Source organism: Hippocampus bargibanti, linkage group LG02 (assembly GCF_051943395.1).
Source record: "Hippocampus bargibanti isolate YZ-2025 linkage group LG02, ASM5194339v1, whole genome shotgun sequence".
NCBI lineage: Eukaryota > Metazoa > Chordata > Actinopteri > Syngnathiformes > Syngnathidae > Hippocampus > Hippocampus bargibanti.
This window is the reverse complement of record NC_142735.1, coordinates 13,157,100-13,167,922: the sequence shown is the minus strand read 5'-3', so window position 1 is coordinate 13,167,922 and position 10,823 is coordinate 13,157,100. Positions and strand designations below refer to the sequence as shown.

Genomic DNA, 10,823 nt, shown 5'->3' with positions numbered 1-10,823 from the left:
AAGGGAGGATGAAGATCTGAGGGACCGCAAGGGAACAGAGATATGAAGCAGGTCAGACAGATAGGGAGGGGCAAGGTTATGGATGGCTTTGAATGTAAACAAGTATTTTGAATTTGATCCGATGTTTAACAGGGAGCCAGTGGAGTTGCTGGAGGACAGGGGTGATGTGGTGAAAGGAGGGGGTTCTAGTGATGATCCGGGCTGAAGAATTTTGGACCAGTTGGAGTTTATGGAGAAATTTCTGATTGATTGATTAAATTACATGTTGAACAAGTATCAAAAGAAGAAACAGAAGTCCCATGTAACTTTGAATTTCAGTTTTTTATTAAAATGTGAAGTAGGAAGAAATGGGAATGTGAAAATTTGAATATTGCTTAACTATGTCACTTTAAACAAGAGTTTATAAAATAAAGTGACACTAATTTTGAAATGGTCAACTTTTGTCATAATAAACCTAGACTGCGTAGAATTTGAACTACCTGAAGGGAAAAGCCGAAAGGGAAAAAAAAGATGATAGTTGCGCATGTTATGCTTTGTTGCAGCTTCAGGTGTTGTTAAAGCACGATATGAATCAATATGTATTGTATTGCTGACCAAATTACCTAAGCGTAGTCACTTCGAAAGCTTTTTGTGCTTATTTTTTTAATATAAGTGTAGTGTGTTCTTAGTACTTTAGTTCAAATGGAAAAAAAGTATTGATGTTAATGTCTGTTGTGTTCCATTTTGTCAAGCAGACTCTGGCGATATCAAAAGCATGGAAAGAGAGAAGTGTAATTTTCCTCTTGAGTCCTTCTGGGCCCTTCTCATGTACCCCCATGGGCTTATTGACACTTGTCCATGCTTTTGTTGTTGTTTCTTTAATATATTTTATGACGCGCAGAAGTCGCTCTGGAGCTCCAGCTTCTCTCTCTCCTCTTCATCCAGCAAGAAGCTGTCAATGTAGGAGAAGAGTTCCTCCGACGCCATGGGGTTGATGAAACGCTCTCGATCCAGCCCGAGCTTGTCCACCAGCACCATGCTGAAGTATTGCCTGGAGATTCGGAATGTGAGCCTGCGGGGAAAACCATCGAAATCCCTTATTAGGTGGTACTATGCACAGAGTCAGATGTGGGATTCGTGTGTATGAATGTGTCTTGTAGTCTGGAAACTTGAGCTGTTCCTTCACACATATTGGACTACCCAGTGGAAAAATAGATTTGATTCTACTTCAGTGAATGAGTGTTTGTCTGATCATATTTGGTGCTATTCATTTCTTTTTTTCTTTAGCCTAGTTGACATTGTTCACTGAGAATCTCATAGGTTGTGAGTGTGTACAGTATAGTATGTGCGAAAATGTATGCACGCGTGCATGTGTGAGAGAGATTCTAAGTGGATGCATGTGTGAGAAATGATTGCAAAAGTGAGTGAATGGGCGATGCCAGATTGTGTGAGTGAGTGCACGTGTATCTGTGAAGAAATTAGTTTCTTGTCTGTCACATTTGAGCATTTGAGTGTGAAGACACCTAGAAAGTGAGACAAAGTGGAATCCACGTTCTCTTGACTTTACCTCAATTCTTCAACGACTACCGAGGTCAAGTTGTTGTCCTTGATGCGTCCCGTCTCATTCGGCGGTGAGCCCAGAATCTCGATCAGTGTCACGTGGCGAAGTTGTAAGCCGCAGTCCGCTTTCTGGGAGCGGGTCAAAGGCAAGAGAGATTTGTGACAGCCTTTGCAAAGGGCTTTCGATTTCAAGTTTAGACACGCTCAAAGTTTTCCCTCACTTGTATCATGATATTCTGCAGCTGGTACTCCGGGTCGGTGACGTCGGGCGCAGACAGGATGAGCAGTCGCCTCTTTTCGAAAAATTGACGAAGCAGAGCTGACGCGCTTTTCACATCTGACTCTATCTCCATGGCTAAAATGCACAATGTCAACTGTCAAGAGAGACCTCCAGGAGACGATTGTCTTATTTCTACCGATGGTCATTCCTTGACTCTCATGACCCAAGCACGTCCAATTCAGGTATGACAACTAAATGGTGGCCACTATGGATACAATTAGAGCCTGACCCAAAGTTTTTTTCCACATTCTAAACTCTAGTTAAATGTACTTGATGTGCAACATACAGCGCAGATGAAATTTGTTTCCTCTCAACCATAGGAGAGAGGAGAGGCTGTGGGTGCAGAACAGTGAACATCACATTTTCCCTGATAATTGGCAGAAAAAAAAACTTGGGCACCTGATTAACTCATTCATATTGAAAATATGACGGAGTGCCATTCCCAAATTTGTTCTAGTTTTGTTTTTTTCTTGCAGGGGGGTGCTGAGAAAGCGCTAGTCAGACCTCTGGCAATGTTTTTCCCTCTTCGGGGGGCAGCATTTGCCTTTTGTACCGCCCCCACTTGCACCTCATATACAGTAATTCCAGACCCATATATTTTTTTTTCTGATGAAAGAAGAGAGTCTAAGGTTCCTTACGCAGCATTGAATGTTTATGAAGTCCAAAAACTCAATATTCTATGGGTCTTGGAATTTGAGTGAAAATGACAAAAACCCTGGTACTGGATTGGACACATCGTCTGGCAGTGAATGAGTTAATCAGCTGATTCTTTTTAAAAATGGATCACAGACAAAACGTATTTTGGGGTTGATCGCTCACACAACATAAGAATGACAGGCGGGTTGTGACTAACCACGCTTAAAGGACAACCGACGTCACTTATTTGTTTCTTAACTGACATCAGAAAAACGTTTTATGGCATCTAAAATACCCAAAACACGCAGTATGATATTTTTATTCAAATGCAAAACACCAATAAAAATGACTTAAAGTGTCCAAAATCTGCAAACAATCGAGCTGTGAATTGGGCATTTTCAGAAAGTCCCGCCCCCCCTTTCGTGACGTCACGCCAAGACGTCTTGCATTGCTGGAGAATCAAAACAATGGCTTCAGATTCGGAGAATATGCTTTCTTGTGACACATCCAGTTATGAATTCAAATGATTCAAATAGTTCTGAAGAGGCAAGCATACATGTTTGCAATCGATTAAATAATTTAATAATAATAATAATTTGAGGCAACGTTGGAGGGAAATGTCTCACCCAAAAAGAGGCACAAAATGGCCACCGAACTGTTGTGAGGAATGAATCAGCCCGTTTCCACAGGCTGATAAATTCCTTCCATGGAGCTTGGACGCCCTCTTCTGGCGGCTTTTGGGTGCAACACGAGGTTTTGAGACCAAACAAGTACAGCAAAATACATTGACGTGATGGAAGGACTGCTACAATGTGTCTTTTTTTTCGGTTAGGGGCGTTCCTTTAGTGACATCACGTACGGACTCGTCACCAACTCAAAAACAAGACTTCCGGAATATGCAGCGCGAGTCTTAAAATGTAAAATATAGCCGTATGCGGTGGAATCTTATTAAAATACGCTCAGTAAAAGTCATTTGAAGCCATTTTACAAATTATGGACACATCTTGTCCGGAGACGTCGGTTGTCCTTTAAATATGACTGGGAGATTGTTATAAACTGTTTATTGACTTGGGCTCATCTAGGTTTCAAAACCCAGAGCCAACCTTACTAATGTTGACAAGTGCGAGAGAAAATTGATGGATGGGTAGGCTGGGTGGTTGCTGGCCCCTTGCCCAAAGTCAGCTGAGACAGGCCACCACTCATTCATGACCCTAATTAAGCACTTTTAAAAATGGATAAATGATATTTCTGAATGTAATATATAATGCCACTAGTGGCTATTTGGTACTCACGAACGCACTCCGCAGGCCCATCGCTCCAATTGCGGTCGAATTGGCAAACTCGACTGGACACGCCCGTGCGCTCATAACCGCCGTCGCACTGATATTCGCACACGGCGCCGTGGTTGGTGACATCCGAGGAGCAGGTGAGGGAACCGTGTAAAGGTGGAGATAGTGAAGTGCATCTTCTCACTAGAAGGACAGAACCACGACACTGTGGTGTTACTTCGTGCTCCTTACGCGCTGTGTCGCCAAAATGATGCAATTTCACTTAATTGGTCAAAAATCATTTACTCACTAAGAATAATTGTCTTCGTCACCTTTCCATGTGAACGACATATAGCGGCTGGCATAACAATTTCATACTCTTTGTGTTGAAGGTATAATGAACCTGTTTCTGTGCCTAAGACTGCAAATTTGATTCGTTCTTTGTCCATGCTCAAAATAACTTCAATTTGACAGGAGTGGAAATGCTATTTCATGCATTCCAGAATGTATACTGTAATGTCATATTTAACTCATTCACTGCCATTCACAAATTTATTCGGAAATTGAAAATATGACGCAGAGCGCCATTTCTGTATTTGTTCAGATTTCATTTTGTTTGTTTGGGTGCCAACAAAGCGTTGGCCATGGCCTCTGGCAATGGTTTTCCTTTCGACAAAGGGGGAAGCATTTCTCTTTTTTCCATATTATCACTTTGTTCCAGCTTCAGCTGTTGTTAAAGCCTTATATAAACCAATGATGTATGCATGTATTGCATTGTATTTTGAACAGCCACCCTCATTTCAAGCTCATTTAACTCCAGACCCATAGAATTTAGGAATTAAGTCTTTTTTTCCTGATGAAAGAAGAGAGTCTAAGGTTTCTTACGCTGTATTGAATGTTTGTTTATGTAGCCCTAAAACTCAATATTCTGTGGGTCCTGGAATTTGAGTGACAATGACAAAAACCCTGGCACTGGAGTGAAAAGATTTTTGCATGGCTGGCAATGGATGAGTTAATAAGAAAAAAAGCACTTAACATTTAATTAAAAAAATAACCTGCGGTCATGAATTGCTACTTTTAATGAATCAACAAATACTGTCCGTGCAGCAATTAGGTTCCCTTGTAACATGAACCTGTGATTCTCAACAAATGGCATAAGTCGCTTCTGTGATGAGTGGCAGCTATGGATGCCACTATTCAAATGAAAATAAAAAAACACATCTAAAAGATCAATAGAATGTTTTTTTTTTTTCAGATTTTAGGCAGTTTGACGTCCTAATCAAGGCATAAAGTGCATGTTAATTTCACCAGTATCCCTTTATGATTTCATGTCAATACATTAGTTGTAACGGATAGCTCTCTGTTTGACATTTACTTTGACAGCAAGGCTTCAGCTAGGAGTGGCAATAAACAGCCTCAATTCTCTTTTTGAAAAAATATTTCTGAATGATATCTGTCAAACTGCCGCTTGTTGTTCAGCCATCTTGCAGTCTATTGCACTCATATCAAGTTTGCACTTGCAAGTCAAAAGTTAAAAATGCTGCTCGTATCGCAAAAAAAACATAGGTCCGGTCACTCGTATCATATTGACATTTTTTGTTTTTATTTGCTTGTTATGCTATTCTTCTAAAATAAAAAATAGTCCTGAGCTCAACATAGGTTGGTTTTATTTGAAATGGTAAAATATGACACGCTGTCGGTGTGGCATCTACTCACCTTCAACACGGACAATAAACTTGCAGGCGGCTCGGTTTCTGGCTTGATCGTAGACTTTGTAGCGAATAATATTGGGACCCTCCTTAAATTCAGTGCCGGGCTCCTGGCCCACAAGGATCACCCTAAAAAGAAAGAAAGCAATAAAGTCTTTCCATTTGAAACCAGAAACGGCCTTAAAGTGAACCAGAAACATACTCAAGCATTTTATCAGCCGTGTCGGTGGCCACTGGTGCATCCCAAGTCACTCTGGCAGTCAGTTTTCCAGGTTCGGCCACCCTTATTCTGGAGAGCGGACACCTTATTTTGGGAGGTTCTGTATCTGAAGTTATTTGGAGAACCACAACACATTTTATGGGAAAAAAATAGAGTAATCCATGGTTCATTTGTGTAGGTTACATTCCACACCACTCCTAAAGTCAACTAAATACTGTATTTGATATACAATATATATATTTGAGAACTTTATGCATAAAACCAATACTCTGTATACGTTTCATTTTTGTGCGGAATGCAGCCATTGGCCTGCAAGTTGCTCTGGGCTTTGAAAAGGTTTGCTCCTGAAACTTTCAAAAATATTGTACGTATTAGGTTATAATTAACATGAGGGAAAAAAACGAACATATTTTCCTTGCATTTATGATAAAAGGGGAATAGATTTTTTTTTTTTAGTTGGGGGTAACAGACCCCCATTTCACAATCTCTGCTTCAAGGAAACATGAAGATTAAGTGACCGCGGTCTTGGATTCCATCAGCGGCGTGGGAGGAAATATGTGTATTTTGGTAGAAGGCCCCTGGAGAGCTGTGCTAGCAAAAGAAAAAAAAACATAAGCAAAGCAGATGTAACTGAGTTTAGCTCCATTTTGCAGCTCCAGGTTGAGGTTATCAGATGCAATAAAATTTGGCATCACTCATACTGTTATTTTATTCAGTGTGTGTCTTCTGGACACTGTTAAATTAAATATTGCAGCTATCACTGAGCAGACGCAACAGTGTCCCGGTACAATGTTGCCCATATAAAAGTGTCTGGTCAAACTTGTCCTCTGTGAGGAGTTAATGTGTCTTAGCCATTCACGCTAAAGCTAACCCTTGACACTGACACGGACCCTCATCCTCACATCGAGACCTGTCTTGTGTAGCTATAAATACTTGAAGAGCGATATGAATATGTGCGCGTATTTATGTATTTATTTATTTGTTCTTTTTTTTTTAATTTATTCATTTATTTACTTTATACCCAAGTATAGAATTGTTTGAGTACTTTTGCCACCTCTTAGCTTCTGAAAGTACCTGAGCAAATAGGTTGTGCCCCACTCCACGTCCCCCCATGCTGACACGTGCGACTGTGCTCCCCTTCGATGCGATAGCCGGGGTTGCAGGTGAAGTCGCACCTGGAGTCCACCACGAAGCCCTGAGTGCATGTGTATCTGCCGTGCGGAATGAGGGGCAACACGCCGCATCGCATCTCTGCAACAACAACAAAAATGAAGATCAGCTTGATACTCTGACATTATTTTAAGCCACGCTATTAATGTGTTCATTCATAACATTTATTATTTGGTGGCACAACACTTTGAACAACTGCATCAGGCCCACAAACTTCACCAGGCTGCTGATCCTGCAAACCTGCATGTGAGGATGAGCGGAGCAGAATACGGAGGGATGGATATTCCAGTGAATGGTCGCAGTAATAAACCGTTTTTTGTTTTGTTTTTTACTCATTCACTGCCAGACGTGCAAAAATGTGTTCACTCCAGTGCCAGGGTTTTTGTCATTGTTACTTGAATTCCAGGACCCAGAGAATATTCAGTTTTAGGACTACATTCAGTACAGCGTTTGAAACCTTAGATTATCTTCATTCATCAGAAAAAAAGAGTTAATTCCTCTATTATATTGGTCTGGGGTTATATGACCTTGAAATGAGGGCAGATGTGCAAAATACAATGCAATACATACATATTGGTTTATATAGCGCTTGAACAACAGCTGAAGCTAGATCAAAGCGCTAACATGGAAAAAAGGGAAATGCTGCCCCTTGTGGAAAAGAAAAACATTGCCAGAGGCTATGGCCAGCGCTTTATCGGCACTCAAGCATGAAAAAAAGAAACCTGAACAAATTTGGGAATGGTGCTCTATGTCATATTTTCAATTAGCAAAAAAGATTGTGAATGGCAGTAAATGAGTTAAGAGCAATGACCACTCACTGCGACAAAAGGCAGTCCCCGACCAGCGGCGGTTAGCGAGACACTGGATGGAGCTTCGGCCAATCAGGCGGTACCCTCTTTCGCAGTTCATGGTGCAGCGTGTTCCCTGGGTGGTCCGATACGCTCGGCCTCGTGGGGACTGGCAGGAAATATCTCCATTGACGAGACGTGGAGAGTGACACCAGTGAAGTTCTGGTGGGGACACCATTATTATGAATTAAAAAAAGAGTTAGTAAAATAGGCTTCTTGTTTTTGAACATTTTATGAGAGACACGAATATTTACCCTAGAGTGTTTTGATAATTGTGTATATGTGTGTGTGTGCGTGTGTGTGTGTTTGTGTGTGTGCGTGCGCGCGTGCGTGCGTGTGTGCGTGCGTGTGTGTGCGTGCGTGCGCGTGTGTGTGTGTGCCTGTGTGTGCGTGTCTGTGTGAATTATTTAAAGACATTTAAATACACTGTATTGAAATTTAGTCTTCATTACGCATTAAAATCATTTTTTCTGAAGTCCCTAAAAGACATGGTCCAAACATGACTTCAAGTCTTATATTTAAAGGTGTGTATAAGCTGACAAAACTGACAAACCATCCCTGATTTTTTTAGAGCTGTAAGTCATTTGGAAAGGTTGGTCCCCAGAAAACATGAAAACATGTACGTGTGTGCGTGGCCCAAGTGAACGCATGCATGCATTATTTCCATACATACGGGTATAGTCTGGAAGATCATCATTTTCCTCGACAACGTCATCATAGCCACCATCCTCTGTGGTCCCACGCACAGCTAGAACAAGGAAAGCAGAGACACATGGTAGAAAGACTCGAAACAAAGTCCTTATGTAACTGGGTAGAGATGTTCCCAGAGCTAACGGGATTCTTTGAGCATGCAGAGACGCTTTTGTTTATGTGAAGATGATACCAGGGAATTTCAGCCACACAAGCTTATTTTTGCAGAACTTAACTATTCCAGCATTCACACACGTGGAATTTCATGAAACAGAAAGTGTTTGATTTTGAAAAGCACACTACGCTTGATGTGTTATTGCACAATTCCGAATCGATAAATCACACAAAACACATCATCACAGAAAAGAATGTTGTTCACATCCTTGCCAACATTTTGGAGTACAATTGCCTCCCCGCGGGCAAATCATCAGAATGGATCAAAATCGATTCACTCAGACTAGATGCGGGTATAAATTGTGGCTGAGTAATATGCTGGTCTCATCAAAATAAACGTAGATTATTTGGAGTACAATGCATCCACTTTTTGACTATAATTTACTGTGAATATTTTTTCTCTCTTCCAAGCATATATTTGACTCTGTTTAGACTGAGACCCAATACTGTCTCTTTAGAGTAAAATATAATACATTACATGAAAAGAGGTCTTCCCCTGAACAAAGATTCAAACCTGACACCTTTCGACTGTAAGACAGACATTCCGATCATGACCGTCGTACACGGACGGTGCTGCCAAACGCTTAACAAGGGAAGAGCGAATTTACGTGGTGGCCAGCGGTGACCATGGCTACCCATGTACTCCTGGTCACTATCTGGCCACACATTCTGCCAACCCAAGACATTTTGATACCTGTCATTTCCTGTCATTTTCAATTGGAGGCATTATTATTTGACCCTCTGTTACCCTTCCACGTTTCGTTTACAAACCCAATTCCAGCTAAGTCAGGATGTTGTGTTCAAGATAAACAGAACATAATGATTTGCAAATCAGTGCATCAGTCAAAAGTAGAGAAAGTAAGCATTGGCAAATAAAATCTGCATTATTAACTCAAATATGCTCAACAAACCATTGATTTAATTTCGACTTTACAGTGCACATATTATGAGTGTGTTGGGAAAGATTTTTATATTTTTGAATTTCATAAAACTTTGACTGGGCATGGTGTGACAAACACTAACTTCTGAGTTACAGAGGGGGTGGGCATGCATATGGAGACGCATATATGTGAACATGTGCGTTATAGTCATTTCTTCATTGAGGTAATGTGACTTATTGTTTCTGTTTTTTTATGTTACAGATTTTGTAAAGTGCTTTGTTATAGTTGCAACTATTGCGAACGTGCGATATAAATGAAGATGTATTAGTTTGTATCCTGGTCAGCCCATTGAAAATGTCCTACAGCTACAACACTGTCAACACGTCTGTGTAAGCTCTCAGTCGTACAGGAGTGGTCCATCGATGAAAAGGTTTCTTCAGCCGTCATCTGTACTTCTTTGAAGGTGTTGGACGTTTCGCTTCTTATCCAACGTCCGACACCTTCAAAGAAGTACAGACGACGGCCGAAGAAACCTTTTAAACACCGTCAACAATAACAAAAAAAACATATTTCACCTTTCAGTTATTTAAAAAACACCGGATAGTTATTATTACCTCTAATATACTGGGGCATTCCAATGGGTGTTTACCTAACATGGGATGTAGTCTTAAAGACGTTGACCACATCTGAAGATGTTACTACTAAAGACGACCAATAAATACATTTGACAGACTGAGAGACCACGACAGACCATATTCACAGGCAAATTATCCATTATTATAACGATAAGAGTTTCACTGACTCACCTGTGAGGTGTAACAAGAAGAAAAAGATCACCCGGACATGGGTCATGATCAAACAAACCTCTGGTCGGTCAAAAAAAGGTTGACACGACTGGGAGGGGAAAAGTCGTGCGCAGCTTCTCGTTGCCCTACCAAGTCAGACTCTCACCAAGGGCACACTGCACAAAACTTTGCCAAATGGCACTAAAACAACTTATAAAAAGGCCAGAGTGTTTTTTTTCTCCAGTCGGAAATCAGAGCTCTTTTTCATGTCTCAGCAGCGCACAGCCGAAAATCTTCTCGCTTCAGTGTCGAGTATTAATCCACTAGAGGGCCCTGTTGTCTCTTGTTACTCATGGCGTTACGGCGCGTCGATTCAAGATAAGAAGTGATTATTGGAATAGTTTGTGTTATTTGCAGGTACATATTCAAGTAATAATTTGTTAAACTCTTAATTCATAGTTGAGGGATTATCGGACAGTCAACATCAGAATCTCGCAAGCATCCAATAGTGAGTGTGATAACCTTCGGAATAAAGTACTCAAATAGTTTCTCATTCATGTTTGTTGCATTATTTCATGAATAAGATTGCCGAATCGATATTAAAATGTGTTCGGCGAGGTTTC

General features: G+C 40.8%; 1 protein-coding gene across 1 annotated transcript; it reads right to left on the bottom strand.

Moving 5' to 3' along the window:
* Window positions 1–302: 302 nt before the first annotated feature.
* srpx2 (sushi-repeat containing protein X-linked 2) lies at window positions 303–10,515 on the bottom strand. Its single transcript, XM_088989457.1, has 10 exons — window positions 10,222–10,515; window positions 8,344–8,418; window positions 7,641–7,832; window positions 6,727–6,903; window positions 5,635–5,758; window positions 5,440–5,561; window positions 3,748–3,927; window positions 1,761–1,894; window positions 1,547–1,668; window positions 303–1,051 (listed from the first exon to the last, which is right to left on the bottom strand). The coding sequence occupies exons 1-10, from the start codon at window positions 10,265–10,267 to the stop codon at window positions 868–870; spliced, it is 1,356 nt and encodes a 451-aa protein (XP_088845583.1). The 5' UTR covers window positions 10,268–10,515; the 3' UTR covers window positions 303–867.
* Between the last annotated feature and the right edge of the window lie 308 nt (window positions 10,516–10,823).